General features: G+C 32.7%; 1 protein-coding gene across 2 annotated transcripts; it reads left to right on the top strand.

Moving 5' to 3' along the window:
- Nucleotides 1-12099: 12099 nt before the first annotated feature.
- On the top strand, nucleotides 12100-15170 carry LOC133302372 (ACT domain-containing protein ACR11-like). Of its 2 annotated transcripts, XR_009750336.1 has the most exons (5): nucleotides 12100-12248; nucleotides 13209-13268; nucleotides 14199-14254; nucleotides 14543-14587; nucleotides 14924-15170. XR_009750336.1 is itself a non-coding variant. In XM_061502142.1 (4 exons), exons 1-4 carry the CDS (start codon nucleotides 12159-12161, stop codon nucleotides 14943-14945), a joined length of 228 nt encoding a protein of 75 aa, XP_061358126.1. In that variant the 5' UTR covers nucleotides 12100-12158; the 3' UTR covers nucleotides 14946-15170. The 2 variants fall into 2 exon arrangements, 1 of the variants encoding a protein (XP_061358126.1); XM_061502142.1 differs by lacking the exon at nucleotides 14543-14587.
- Nucleotides 15171-16329: the final 1159 nt, after the last annotated feature.

Below are 16329 nucleotides of genomic sequence, written 5' to 3'. Positions count from 1 at the left end.
CTAGCCATGCGGCAAGCCATAACCGCCAACGAAAAGTTAGTGAGTGAAGAAGAGGATAACCTTTAGAGAAGTGTGAAGAAATATAAAAGGGAGGGTACCTTCTCTAATGAGCAGACTTTAGTTCGGAGGGAGGAAAACTGGATGGAGGGGAATGCAAGCTTCAAAAAAATCCTTATGAGACACAATGGTGAATGGTAGTCTGAAGAGGAGTTCAGGAGTTCATCTGGGAGGAAGAGGAAGAGATGTTGATGGATGCTGATATTTAAGGAGGAAAGGATGCTTCAATAAAGTCAAACGAGATTACAATGGAAGCAATCCTTTATCGTAAAGCTCTTGGGGAAGAAATTTCGATCAATTTCATGAAGAAAAGATTGGAAAATATTATGGAGATCCAGGAACCTATTCCTCCAGACTTGGAGACCCGTTTAAGCCCAACCAAGGAGAATCTAGCTTGTGAGCTTAATTCTGGAAGAATAAGGCCTAAGGACCTTTTTTCGTAGGACAAACTCCTTCATGCAATGGACCCCTCAAGCTTTTGATAACCCTTTATTTCTGAAATTGTAGGGGGGCAGCCAAACCCAACCTTGGCCGCACTTTAAAGATAATGGTGGAAAAATATGCCATCTATTTGGTGGCATTGCTGTAAACGAGAACTAGCAGTGAGGCTAGCAAGAAAATTATGCGCAAGATTAAATTTGATAAAGCAACCTTTGAGGAAGTTGCTGGTTTTGCTAGTGGCATTTGGGTACTTTAGGACTCTAACAAGACTAAAGTGAAGATCGTATCTCAAACGAATCAGTTTATCCACATGGAGGTTTAATTGGAGAACTATAGGGCATTCATGTGTTCGGTGGTTAATGCTAGTCCTAGGGAGGTGGAGAGGCACATGTTGTGGGAGGATTTACTTCAACTCAGTTCTAAAATAATTGTTCCGTGGGCTTTGGCTGGGGACTTTAATGATATAAGGAGTATAAATAAGAAGAAGGGTGGTTCTTTCCCTAACGTGGAAAAATGTCGTAGGTTTGTTAATTTTTTAGATGATTGTGAAGTTAATGACTTAAAGTGTTTTGGGCCAATATATATGTGGCAAGGTCCGAAGTGGAGCCATCTTGAACGGGTGTATAAAAAACTTGATAAGGTCTATGTTAATTTACCTTGGAGAACTTTCTTTGAGGAGGTTGAAGTGATCACATTACCCAAATTGGAATCTGAGCATAACCCTTTTATTGCTGAGGCTGGAGTCTCGTATAAACCAATGGCAGAATAAACCATTTAGATTCTTAGCTTCTTGGATGGATCATCCTAATTTCGGAGACCTGATGAATGAAAGATGGAATAAGGAGACAATAGTTAATCATATGTTTAGTGACTTTGTGCCCCATCTCCTTCGTTGGAATAAAGAAGTCTTTGGTGATATATTTCGCAGGAAGATGAGCCTGACTCAAAAGTTTGCTAATGTTTAAGCTCGCGGGTTATTAATGGACAATATTGAGCTACAAGAACTAGAGAAAAGTATCCAAAGGAATCTAAACGAGATGCTACTGCATGAAAAATTGTTTTGGTTCCAAAAATCAAGGCATAAATGGATTGTTGATGAAGACAAGAACACAAGGTTCTACCACTTGAAAACAGTAACTCGAAGGTCCTTCAATAAGGTCACCAGGATGTGAAATGAATCCAACCTTTGGGTTGAGGATCCTGACTGTCTAAAATAACTAGTTTGCAACTTTTACAAAAACCTCTATACGGAGGAAGTGACCAATCATAGATGGCTGTCTTTTGCCAATCTGTGGCCGAGTCTTTCACGAGAAGAACACAGGGAAATGACTAAACCCCCAAGTAGCCAGGAGATCTCCAAACTTTTGCTCTCCACGGGAGCTTTCAAAGCCCCTGGAGAAGATAAAACACAGCGAGAGCTCAAGTTTGTGATTCAATCAGAAGGCTTAGGTCTACCCTAGAATTAGTTGTTGATATCAACTTAACATTTTTGGTTTTGATTCCCAAAATTAGGAACCTAGAATTTGTCTTCTAATTTAGGCCCATCTCACTTTGCCCGATGATCTATAAGCTTCTTTCAAAGGTTATAGTGCAAAAGCTTAAGCCATGCATGAAGAAAATTATCTCCCAATCCCAGGTAAGCTTTGTACCCAATAGACAAATCTAAGATAACATAATTATTGTGCAAGAGTTAATTGATAACTCTCTCGGGGAGAGTTATTTTTAGGCTTATTTATGATGTTTTGGTGTCATAAATATACATAATTCTCTAGGTTTAATATGATTAATGCATTAATTCTATATTTTCATTATTTGAATGAGAAATATGTTAATTGTGGATATTTGAAGATAATTTGAGTGTTAGAACCATTTATTCCATTTGCTATTTTATTGCAGGTCAGTGTTGTAGCATCGGAAAGCAATGTTGTAGCATTGAAGATGAGGTCAGCAGCGTGTTTGGTTGACATCATCACCAGCAAGCTATGGACCCAAGCCCAAATTAATGGAGGAAGCTTCTGAATGCGCAAATAGAGATCCTGATCTAAATACGCACTCATGGATCTTTAAGGAATCCTAATCCAATCTCCAACAAATCAGCGTCCACAAATCCAAATCAAATCTGAAGTATATTTGGAAAGATTGGAGAAGATATGCAGCAGCATCATGCACTACCCCTGGATCATATCTGTAGCAAATAAGGAAAGAACTTTAAGCAAATCAAGCAAGTTGTAGCTGTAACAAAACAAAGTTGTATCTCCAATCATAGCTGCAGCAAATAAGGAAAGAATCTTCAAGCAAATCAAGCAAGTTGTAGCTGCAGCAAAACAGAGATGTATCTTCAATCATAGCTGCAGCAAAACAGAGCAGATTTGAACATGATTTGTAATGGATTTGAAGAGCTAATTGGAGCCCAATTCATCAGAGTCTATAAAAAGAGGAAGCCTACACATATCAAAAAGGTTAGAGAGTCTCTCTTTGAGGCTGGACAACCTCTCTTTTAGAGAGAATGTGAGCTTTTGGAGAAGATCCAAGCCGTGAAACACTTAGAGGGAATTTGAGGGTTCATTGAGAGAGATCTAGCGAACCAAAGAAAGGATCTAGGGTTTAATAGAGAGATCATTGAACCCAGTGACTTTCTTCACTATTCCGGCGACTAAGGCAAGGTTGATGGTGGTGGAGCTCATGGTTGCTGCGAGAGCAATGCTACAGCAACGTCCTTATTTTTCTTATCTTAAATCTATGGAATCTTATTCTTTCTTTGTTGTTTCTTTCCACCCAAGTATGAGCTAAATTGATAGGGTTGAGTGATAGAGTACCCTTATTATGATGTAATCAGTTTCCCTAAACTTTGTTGCATGATTATCCTTTTAGGTTTTTAATAAAGTGCTTAAATTGTTTCTAATCTTGTTGATTCATCGAGAGAGAGTTGCAAGGTACTTAGGATTTAGGCTATATAGATATAGGTGAATCCTAAAAGTTATTAAATATTGTGGTTTAACTAAGTAAAATTGGTTAATTGTGGGTAGAGAGATCATTCACACCATAAAATCATATAGAACTTGAACTTAATGATTCATAATTATATTGGCCATAGAGATGTGTGACTTAGTATACATGTATTATTGGTGAGAGCCCTTGCATGCATTAGTGTTCTAATTACTTAATGGATGATTGTTGTAGCATTGTGACTGCATTCTGGTGAAACTGCAATATTGGGGAAATTGATCCCAATCTCCTTTATTACTTGACTTCTTTGTTCTTGAGTGCACTCTTAGCTTATTTTTACTTTGCTTTTAGTTAATAGTTAGTAGTTATTATTACTTTAGTCTTTAGTTCTTAATTCACGAAACTTTTATAAATATTATTACTTTAATTGCTTCACATTGATTCCAACTATATAGTTTTCTTCGTGGGAACGATATCTGGACTCACACATCCACTTTATTACTTGTGACACGTGCACTTGCGTTAATGTGTGATTGATAAAAGGGTAACACAATTGCACAACATTAATCCACTCTATGCATAAAATGAGGGGTATAAAGTCTTTCATGGCGATCAAAATTGATCTTATAAAGGCATATGACAGACTAAGTTGGAGTTTTTTTTGCAGAAGACTCTTTAGGAGACTAGTCTCCCACAATAGCTAATAAGTCTCATTATAAGTTATATTCTATCCTAAAAAATTAACGTCCTTTAGAATGGGGGTAAGACTGAAGTTTTCAGACCTTCCCGAGGCATCAGACAAAATGACCCATTATCACCGTACCTTTTTGTTATTGCGATAGAGAAATTATCCCATATTATTGCTACTGCATCTAATGGCGTGCTGTGGAAACAAATTAGGTTGGTGTATAGCGGACTTAGATCACTCATCTTGGCTTCGCAGATGACCTCATGTTGTTCATGGAGGCAAACAGGGAATAATTGGAAGTTTTGATGAAATGCCTTAGCCTCTTCGAAGAGATATCTGGGAAAATGCTCAGTGCAGATAAAACAACTATCTTCTTTTCCATAAATACAAGCACAAGAGGTAGCTAATAAAATAGCTCAGCGTAGTGGCTTCAGACAAGTTAAAAATGTTGGCTGGTATTTAGGTAGAGCTACAAGAGATTTATATGAAAGCATTGTGGACTAAGTGAGGTCTAAGTTAAACGCATGGCAGCAACAATGTCTTTCTCAAGTTGGTCGTATCACTTTGGCTCAGTGGATAATGGCGTCAATTCTTTTCTTTCAAATGCAAAGTTGTAAATTACCTTTATCAACTTGCTTGGAAATAGAAAAAATCCAACGAGAGTTCATATGGGGTGATAGAGAAAACAGACGAGCTCATCATGGTATCAGCTGGGAAAGTATCTCGCATCCCAAGAGTTGTGGGGTGATGGGGCTAAAGAGGTTAGCTCTTACGAACAATGCTTTTATTGGCAAGCGAGCTTGGAGCAGTTGGATTTGAAGTAGCTTTGGGCTTAGATTCTCCATGCAAAATATGAGGCTAACACTACTCGTGGAGCTCTTTTTGTGGTCGAAGTATGGATTATAACCTCGGGAAGAGCGTGTGTAGGCTTTGGAATGAGTTTGAAAGTTGTCTCACTTGGGAGCTTGCAGATGGCAAAGAGATCAATTTTTGGAAAGACAAATGGATTATCAGCCACTATTCTCTACAAGAGGCTGCGATCAACTGGGATCATAACATTGACATTAATAGAAGCGTTACTGATGCGCTGACGTTGGATGAGGAGTGAGACCTCATTGATCTGAAACATTGGCTTCCGGAGAGCATAATTGATGTTTTTAGGAGCACCTTACCTCCATGCAGATATGATGGCTATCATCATGGTCAAAACCATTTATAACAGGTTCAATTTGCATAAGGGATTGGGGGATTTGGACTCAGATCTGTGGGAGATTATCTGGGGTTGGAATGGCCCTCATAAAGTTAAAATATTCAGGTGGAAGATAGCTCTTCACAAGCTCCTAACCATGAGCACAGTGGCCAAATGGAATGGGGGAACGTTATGTGCCCTGTTTGCAAGTATAAAAACGATACAATCCTCCATGGATTAAAGGACTTCCAGGAGGCTAAACAGATTTGGACCAGTGTGTTGCAAAGTCTTGCAAACCTTGCTTTATTTCAACATGACCTGGACGATTGGTTAGCCAATAATATTACGAACACAAGGGGAGGTTGCACCTCAGGTTCTGGTTTGTCTCTCTCTTTTTCCTGACTTGCTGGAAGCTTTGGCAGTGGAGGAATGAAACGTTGCATGGCATCCCAATACCACCAGCTAGATACAAAAATATGGTTATCAAGAAACTATTACATGATATGAATGAGGCTTCTAGCTCTGTGAGGGGATAATTTCCCATTAAGAGAATAATGTATACAGATATTGTGGAACTTCCCCCCATTTGGTTTTATTAAAGTCAATACTAATGGTGCTGCACAAGGGAATCCTGGTCTCGCTTCTTGTGGTGGAGTTATCAGAGATGCACATGGGAGATGGTTAGGTGGGCTTGTTTATAGATTGAGTAAGTGTAGTTCCTTCAAAGCTGAGTTGTAGGGGTGTTGCGTGGGTTGGATTTAGCTTGGAATGCTAGCCATCGTAGCGTTATTTTAGAAAGTGATTCGTCATGTGTGATCATTGTGCTCACCAATCATGGTGCAACAGCTCGTGAGGGAGCTTTTGATCTCTCACATACGAGCATGGCTTTAAAAGAATTGGTTTGTTAGGCTCAATCATACCTTCAGAGAAGGGAACACTTGTACGGATTTGATGACAAACTTTATCATGAGCAATAATAAGAATGTGCATCATTTATTCTTTGAAGAACCTCCTCCGGGCATCCACTTTCTCTATTCGGCTGATCTTGCTGTGGTGGTGAGAACAAGAGCTATAGTGATTCAGTAGTTGGCTTTCGTTTAGGTTTTGTCTTTCTTTTGGTTTTGTTGTTGATTTTTGTTTTTGTTTTCTCCTTTTGTTTACCAAAAAAAAAAATTCTAATTCAGAATGAAGTAATTTTAAGGAATTACACATAAGATTTTGACATCCAATATATCTCTTCTTTTAATATTAACTTCATCTTATCTGGTTACATTGAATCTAATCACGAAGTCATGTCTCTCTCTTTAGTTTTTTTAGCTAAAGAATAAGTTAAGGGACAAAACTTATGAAAAGCTTTTTAATTACTTAAGATATATTATTTTTTTAATAAAAATGTAATATATATTATTTATTAGCAATTTTATCATTCTTTATAAAGTTTCCATAAATGAGATGTTAAAAATAAGGGAAATATTACTCTTTTTTTATATAAGATAACTTCTCTCCTACTCTTTCACTTCGATTTTCGCATCTCACATTTTCCTTTTTTCTTGTAATGGTGGGACCCACCCATTTTCTCTCTAAAATATAAGATAACTATCTTATGTAAAAGGAGAATAATAAAACCCTAAAAATAATACATGCATACATACATACAGATATATTTATTTATTTATTTATTTTAAAAAAATAAGATTGCAAGCACGTGAGAATATGACTTTTGTTGAAAGTATGTATTGTAAATTTGAGTAGTGACTGTGACTACTGAACTATTGAGATATCTCAAAAAAGTAATTCAAATCTTTCGTAAAAAAAGTTACACAATTTTTTTAGAATAACTTATTTTCAGTTCTTTATTTAAATAATGAACTTAATTCTCGATCTAACTCATTGCATGCCATCTGGAGGAATAATTTACCCATGGCAATGCAAAATTCGATATGGAGAATAATGAAGCAAAGCAATGTTGCCTTCCTCTTACAATCTGTGAAGGCCATGGACCCACAAATACATAAACAAGAAAGAAAAATTAATACCACGTCCACACTCCCCATCATATCTAATAGAGTATTGCTTGCTCGGAGGGGAAAGAACAAAGTCTTTGTGAGATGTTCCTTTCATATCTTTATGTTTCTTTATTTTTTTCCCCTTTACACTAGTTTCTGTATAGTGGATGGACCAAGGAACCTTCTACTCCGCAATCATAGCCCTTCAATGTCTTTTGGTGGGTTTTTATTGGCCTTTGAGGGGATAGCATTATAGAACCTTTCTTCATCATGTTCCCAGAGTTCATCGCTCTCACATTGCAATAATCTTGGTTACTTTTTGCTAAAAGTTTGAAAATCCCTGCTGGTGAGGGAGGGAACCCCTCATGCCATTCAGATATATATGTCACTCCTATTCAATTAATTTTTATTTAATTTTTTCATACTATTAATTTAAATATGAGTAACAATAGAGATATGAGAGTAATAATTGTTCAGTGTGAATACATGAACAATGTGAATCCATTTCTATGGGTTTTTCAATATGGTGAAATTTCAAAAACCTTATGGTTTTGCTTTGTATTATATACACCCCTATGTTTTTTTTAACCATTTATCCCTTACGATTTTTTCCATCCAAATCAATCCTTATCTCTATTACAAAATTAACTAATCTACCTATTTTATCATTTTTAGAAGAAATGAATAGACTGATGATAAACAAAGAAAAAAATAAGACAAAAAATGTTGGAAACCTATAACACTTACAGAAAAGACTAAAAGTAAAAGGTAATAATAATAATAGGAAAAAAAGATTAAATATGTTTAAACCAAAAAAAATAGATTAAGGAAAAAAAATAGAAGAAAAATAAAATAAAATATGTTGGAAACTTACAATTGTGACAGAAAAGACTAAAAGTAAAAAAAATCGACTAAATCAAAAAGCAGAAAATAGAGTGAAGAGAAAAAAAATAAAAAATAAAAAATAAAAAATAAAAAATAAATAGAAGAAAAAAAAATCACTAATATTTTTTTTGTCTCTAGTATATTTTTTCTTTTTGATTTAGATATGTTGGGTTTTTGTTTCTTCTAATTTTATTTTTTTCCACTTTTAGTTTGTTATATCATTGTTAAAAGAAATAAAAAAAGATAAGACAAAAAAGAAAAAAAAAATTAGTGTTGTAATTTCCAATATATTTGTTCTTATTTTTTCTAAAATTTTATTTTATTTAGACTATTTTCAATATTTTTTTTACTTTTAGTATTTTCTTTTACTGTTAAAAGTTTTCAATATATTTAGTTTTATTTTTTTATTCTCCGTTTTTATCCTTAGTCTATTTTCTTTTTTTTTATTTAGACAGGTTTTATTTTACTTTTTGTCTTTTCTCTAAGTATTATAAGTTTTCAACATATTTTGTCTTTTTATTTATTTATTTTTGAATCTATTTTTTTATTTTAAGAACGATAAATTAGATAGATTAATTTAATTTCTAACCATATTAAGAATGAGTTTAAATGAAAAAAAAAACATAAGGAAATAAATGATTAAAAAAATAGCATAAGGGTGTAAAAGGCAAAACCGGGGGTTTTGAACTTTCTCAATATAAAATTGGATAAAGTGTGTGTCATTTTAAAGGATGTAAAGTTGTGTCATTTTAAGAAAGAGAATGAGATAGATAAAGGAGGAGAGAGAGTTGACAACAAAAATAAAGGTGTGAGTCCCACCTCTTTGTGAGAATGAAAGAATATAAGTTATGTCATTTAAAAGGATAAACATTTTTACTTATAAAATTAATGTATAAAAGACAATTAGGTTAAATAGGAGTACGAGGGTGAAAAAAACCTTATAATTATGGTTGAATTAAAGGAGAATCATCTACTATTGCGTATACTTTTCAGAAGATATTCTGCATATTTTGTGGAATAACCGTGACCGGTTATTCACGAAGAGATTGAGGTGGGACTCAAACAATTGCATTAAACATAAGGCCTAATAGAACAATTGCTCTAGCTCGATAGTTCGTGATGCCAAAGTGAAGCGTGGAACCTGATATATTGATGCAAAACAACAATAAACACTCCCAAAAACTTGTGTAACATATTCATTTTACAACATTTGTTCTTATTTTTATTAGTTTATGTAAAAGATCCCTTATACAGGATTTACTCTATTTTCAAGCTAATTTAAGGAGGCATTTGAATAAATTTTGCATTAAAAAGTTATTTCCATGATATAATTATTAATTTGTAGAGTTTTTCCAGAAGTTATTCTTCATAATTTATAAGAAAAATGCTAAATATTTTTTTTGTAAATTAAATATGTTTTTAAAAATACTTTAGAAAAGCTTATCTAATTATTATAAAAGTTTTAAAACATATTTTTTAATTAAAAAAAATTTCATGAAAAAATAAACTAATTGGCTATAAGTATTGAATATTGTGCAAAAGTGATATATGAAAAATGATATAAAAATATTTTTATTTCTATTTTTATCCCATATCAAAGAAAAAAGTAAAACAAAAAAAATGTATAAAAGTGAAAATATTTTCGGTACCCCATAGTATTGAGGAACGAAAACTAGATATATCTTTTATTGAATTTGGTGAAAAAATAATAGACAACTTTTTTTTATTTTTTCCACCCTTTTATGGTCATTGACTAATAAGCACAGACACGTTGTTTTTTAAAAAATTTACTCAGGACACGCGTTCGACACGAGGTCAACATTTGAGGACACGCGGTTAATTCTCCGACACATTCCGACATGTTCTGACACATTTTTCTGACACGCGGTCAACATTCGGATACGTTTTTTTTTAAATCTTAATTTTATTTTGTTAACTTAATATAAAAGAAATAATTTATAAATTAATTTTTTTTTGTTATGAAATTTGACATGAAAAATTAACAAAGTACGAATAATTATCTATATTTATATTTATGTTATGAAATTTAATAATTGATTGATTATATGACTTATTATGGACTCTTATATGTATTAAATATAAATTATATTATATATATTAAAATTTTTATTTAATATCAAAACGTGTCTCAACGTGTTCAAATATGACATTTTTTAGAATTAACGTGTCGGCGTGTCGTGTCGTGTCCCGTGTCCGTGCATCATAGGTCATTAACACCTACATATCATCTTTTTTCTATGCACCAGTAGATTTTTTTTATTTTTTTTATTTTTGGGTTTCATCATTCCAACAATTTTGAATTATTCACTTCTCAACTTACTCTAAACTTTTTTAATGAAAATTAAAAATGAGAGGGAGAGAATATTAAAAGTTACGATATATGCACACCTGGATTTGCTTCATTTGCAAACATAAACACCTAGATTTTGTTGTAATAAGCTCGAGCTAGCATTTCAGCCCTTGCACCTAGGTAAACTTTAAAACAGGTCCCACCTTATTTCAAAATGCTAAATTTATATTTTCATTGAGAACGATCAATTATGAACCCCGAGCATAAATACCCCGAGGCGTTTTATAGCATCCGACTTGAGGAAATTTTAGCATAGCTAAATTGACTTGAGTCGCACAAATCAAATTTCCGAAAACAAAAGAATTAACACAGTCACACCTTAAAAATCTATACCAAAAATTGCTAACCTTTATCATCGATCAGAAGTTAATTTATGCTATCTCTTTGTGTCTCCTTAAATTTCTCTGCTGGATCTTTAACTTAGGGAACACCTTTGATGACAACATGTTATCTAGTAACTCAGAGCAACTACACTTCACTTCCAAGTGAGAAATTAGTATATATTCTGAAAGCATTGTACTTAATTTAATAAAAACATAATACATTGACCAAAACCGCTACAAGTTATTGGATTAAATTTTAAATAAATTTTAATAAATTTTAAATCAAATTTCAGACATTAAAAGTATTACTATAAATGTACCTTAAAATTTCTCTTTCCAAATGGATCCAAAGAAGTTTTTCTCGCAAAATATATTAAGTCAATAAGGTACTAATATCGTTAGGCTTACGGACCCAAGCCTGAGTTTAGTTCTAGCCCACTTTCAAAACTTGGCTAGCTCTATCTAAGACTCAATCTGGCCTTGGCCTTATTAAATTTTCTTTGCTTCTGTTTTTCGATTTCCCACGAGCAGTAACATTATTATATACAACTACAAACTAATGCAGTCTCTTCAATGTATATCTACATTCTACAACTCTACCCTTAAAATATATTAATTTTGATTCACTTGTTGTTTTAAAATTTTATTATACGATTATTAAGTGCTGTTTTATTATTAAAAGACATCGATTTCTCAGTAGTTAATTATTTAGTTAATTTTGTTACTTATATTATACTATAATTAGAAAATACACTACAGGAAATTCGGGGTTCACCGGCTGTTAGAAGAAAAGCTGCGAACTTTAAAATCTTTATTACATTACTCCTTTTCTCATTTTTTTCCTTTCCATTTTCTCATTTGCATTTGCATTAGACCTTTGTATGTATCTCACTCTCAATTACATATTTTTTAGATAAAAATTGCACCATTGTGATTTGTGCTTATTAGAAGTAACAACCATGCATTTCCCATAGAGAGAATGAAGAAAACGAAAAACCTGTATATTTCATTCTGTGATTCTGTTCTATACAAAAGGAATACTGAATTAAAAAGGTCAGGGTCTGCACACATGCCACATATCCTCACATATACAATTCTGTTATAACTATCCTAATGACGTGGCAACCAACTAAAGGAATCAAATAAGAAAGAATGAAAAGCAAATAAAAAACACAAAATGGAATATATTGTAATAGTGCTTCTTTTCACTTCACTTCTATTCCTCTTTCTTCCTCTTCTTACTTTCTCTGCGATGGCTACTCAATTTTCCATTTCATTCTTTCAGGCGGTTGCACAGAAAGTCAAGGAAGCTGAAATCACCGACCAGGATTCACATCTTCTGGTGCTTAACTACTGTTTAGCTTCATTTACATTTCATATATTGCACGTTTTAATCTTATTTTTCCTAAAAATCATAGGGATCTGAGATTTTTAATTTTTTTCGTTTGATTTTTCTTTGTTCTTTTCTCTGTTGCATTTCCAGTTGATAATTTATTTCTTTCAAAGGATTTTAGATCTCTTTAGTAAGTTTAGTTTTCAAAATCCTATACGTGTTATTATTATCAAACTTGAAGAAATGCTTACTTTTTCCACCATTGTTATTTGTCTATTAGTTTCATGGGCTTGAATGTGGGTTTTATTTGGGAGGGAAAACTGAAGAATGAAGGCACAAATGTTTCATCAGAATTTTAATTCTTAAAGGTTTTATTTGGTTGATTTTGTATGGGTAATTCATGCCTTTACTTCTTCAGTGAAAATTCTCTTGGATTTTTGAAGTTAAGGGTCCTTAAACCTGATCTACCATCTTGGACTTTAAGGGTCCTTAACATGTCTTGAGATTGCTTTGAGGATTTTTTATCTTGTCCATCATCTGTTGGATTAAATGTTTGAAATACTAGATTACTTGATTGGTGCATGTCTAGAGGGATGAGTTAAGGGTCCTTTTTAATTGGGTATGGAAATTTACTTGCTATGCTCGCAAACTATTTGATGAAATGGCAAGATCATTTTTTATTAATTCTTTCTTATCGGGAAGCCATTTGGTTAACCATAAATTGAAAGGTAAGCTACATTTTATGAATATCCTTTCTATCTTCGAGTATGGCTGTTAGGGAGGAGAGATTGTTATGAAAAACAAAATTAATTCACTTGACCTGTTGATATAAAAGAAACTTATGAAGTAAACTTGGTGAATTTGAGTATCCTCTATAAGTTTATCCCTTTCTGTTTCATTGAAACATGATTTGGTTAGATGCCAACATGCAGTTCTCAGCTAATTAGAGTTTTTAAATTGGTGATTTAGGAATCAAGTTCCTGGTTAGCAATAGGAGCTGCATTTGGACTTTTACCTCCAAAAGAGCAGGTGATGAATGTCTATGCTTTTCTGTTTCAGTTGTAAAACATTAACATTTCATTCTTTCTGGTAACATGCAGACAAGTTTTGTGAAATATATATATATATATATATATATATATATATATATATATATATATATATGAATGTGATGTAAACCCAAGATGTTAGATGTCTACTTTGTGATTTGTGTTGCTTAACATGCACTGACTTAAGCATGCTTGGTTTCTCCTTTGTGGCAATTTTAATGCATATATTGTTCATCATGTCTGTCATCTACCATAACCATAGAAAAAAGAGTGTTAAGCGGAGATGGGTTGGAGACTTGGGATAAGTAATATGAAGTGAAATTTCCCCCTCTTTTATTTGTAAAGTTCCAAGCTATACTGTGTTTAAAAGAGAGCTGAGTACCATTTACAGAGAATGGGGGCTTGGTTGCAAAAGTGAGAGAAATTTTTTAAGGAAATGAGGTTTGCAAGGTTGAAGGGTAACAGGAGGCCAGTGGTAGAAAATGGAAAAACTTGATTAGAGAGTTGCAGGTGTGTTCTGGTAGTCCTTTAATTTGTATTTAAATTCATATCTATCCTGTTTAATATCGACAATTGCATTATCCCTATTTGTTTGACTAATATCAGTCAATTTTAAACTGTTGTGTCAAAGGCTTGAGAAAACAAAAAATTTAAATGATCTTCCCCAAAATTTTGTCTAACTGGCTTTTTAATTTGGGTGCCAAGAAAAGGTGAGAACTATAATAGCAAGAGGTTTATCCTATAACAAAAAAAAAATTGTATACTTTTTTTCTTTGAGTACTAATTGGTATCAGGGAACAATGACTCTTTTCTCCTCTTAAGCCATACTCGAGGCAGAGGAGTAGAGAATATATTGAGGAAGCTTTGATGTTAGCACACAACCTTGTTTATATTTTGTAACATCTTTCAGGTTGATGTTGACATAGCAACCCAGATAAACATTACTGATGATGGCCGAGATCGAAGGTGATGCATTCATTTGGTTCTTCCTTAACAAAATAGATAATCTGATTGAAATAGAAAATTGTTTAGTTTAAACTCACATAATACTTGAGGTCTTAGAAGCATGTTGAGTGCTAGGTTTGAATTAGTATAGTACTTCTGGGCAATACATGTATGTTTTTTGTGGTATGTTTGAATTACTATATTTGGTCCATCATGAACTGGTGATCTATAATTAATTCATTCAATCTTTAAAGTGTACATAATTTCTTATTATTATTCTATATATTTTATAATTTCATCTTTAAACAGGTCCTAATCCTAAACATAATCCCCACCACCCTCGTCCACCTATAGGTGAGCTTTTATTTTATCTTTTTTATATTTATAGTTAAATTCCATGATTTTCATATATATTTAGACATAACTTTCATTATTAGTATTTATACATTCTAAACATATTTCAAATCCCATAATTGTTTTAATATATCTTAGTCTTTCACTCAAACTGCCTTTATTTATTATTAAGTATTTATATATATTATATCTAAAGGCACTCTTTGAACATTATTCTTTTTCCTCTATTTTTTTTTTGTTATATTTTTTTTTAAACAAAACAATTGTAACATATGATCTAGAAATAATTGAATAAGGTAATAGAAGAGTGGTGTAATTTGGGTGTTCCTTTTGCAGAATCCCAGAATATGCATATTAACAATGACTATAATGACCAAGGGTCTAACCTCAAGCATGGTCATCCACACCATCCTCCCCTGTGAAGAGTGAAGACCGTGTCTTAGAAATGTCCAGATTACATTGAGTTCAATCTCATATTATCGTTGTATTTATAGGCGAAACTGTGAGCAATGGTTGATGATGACATTAAATAATCATTAGCGCAATAAATGTCATATGTTTAGGGAAAAGCTTCTAAGTTTCAATGGCAAAAATATCTTATCTTATTTCATCTTCATACACTCTTCCTATTTCATCTTTCAATGATTTAGTAAATGTTTAAAATATAAGCCTATTTAAAAATTAGGTTATAATTTTATTTTTCAAAAGCTTGACCTATAAGTTCACTGCCATTTAAAACCGATGCTGTAAATATTATAAATTTATTAAATATTTGAATAACTACAATATAAATTAACAGTAGCAAATATGGCGACTGTATAGATACAACGTCGATTGTGTTTCAACGTCGGTTATACAACGTCGATTGTGTTTCAACGTCGGTTATTTTGTCGGTTTCACAAAACCGACTCTGAATTATTCAACGGCACCAACTCCAATGTCGGTTTTCAAAGAGCCATAGAAATTTTTGGAGGCGGTGTAAACCGACTTCAACACTAAAATAAACCGCCTTTAAGTTCCGTTTTTGTTGTAGTGATAGTATAACAATATTTTTCAATGAATTATTTTTTTTAGAAAATGCATAACTAAAGTTACTTCATTTGCATTGCCATTGAAGTTTTATTTGAATTCAAGTGGGTCATATATATTTGATTTTTTATTCTTATAGAACTTAAATTACTAGTAGCACTATTCTAATATTCATGCAAATATTTCAATTGTTAGATAAATGCAAATCAATTATATAGATTAAGTGTAAAAAAATTTATTCTTACGTCAGTGTAAGTTGATCTCCCTCTCCCCCTCTTCCTCTCTCTCTTTCTCTCTCTCTCTATATATATATATAATTATTTTACATCAATATAAATTATATTTTCAATTTTAATCGTTCATCACACTTATATTTAATGTCTCTAGTTATTTAGTTATATGAGTTATAGAATATAAGTAGATCAATTTATTTTAATTTGGGGACGTGCTTATGGTAATTAGCAATGACAAGAATTTGAGTATGGCGTCAATTGAACCATGATCATCACGTTAAACCGCGACAATCTGAGATCATAACTTTCAATAATTTAATATAAAAAATACTATTCAAATGTATTTTATTTTTGTTTTGTCTTTTCTTTGTTTGGATAGAGTAATTAGCTTTTACTATAAAAAAAACTGGTGACGAAACACGTCCTTTAAAAAGAGGATTAGCATGTCCCCAAGTCTTGACCATTTGTCAAACATGTTAT

Source organism: Gastrolobium bilobum, unplaced genomic scaffold (genome assembly GCF_033153095.1).
Source record: "Gastrolobium bilobum isolate Gb01-03AN ecotype WA unplaced genomic scaffold, APGP_CSIRO_Gbil_v1 utg1843, whole genome shotgun sequence".
NCBI classification, from domain to species: domain Eukaryota; kingdom Viridiplantae; phylum Streptophyta; class Magnoliopsida; order Fabales; family Fabaceae; genus Gastrolobium; species Gastrolobium bilobum.
This window is presented reverse-complemented; position numbering and strand designations above follow the sequence as displayed.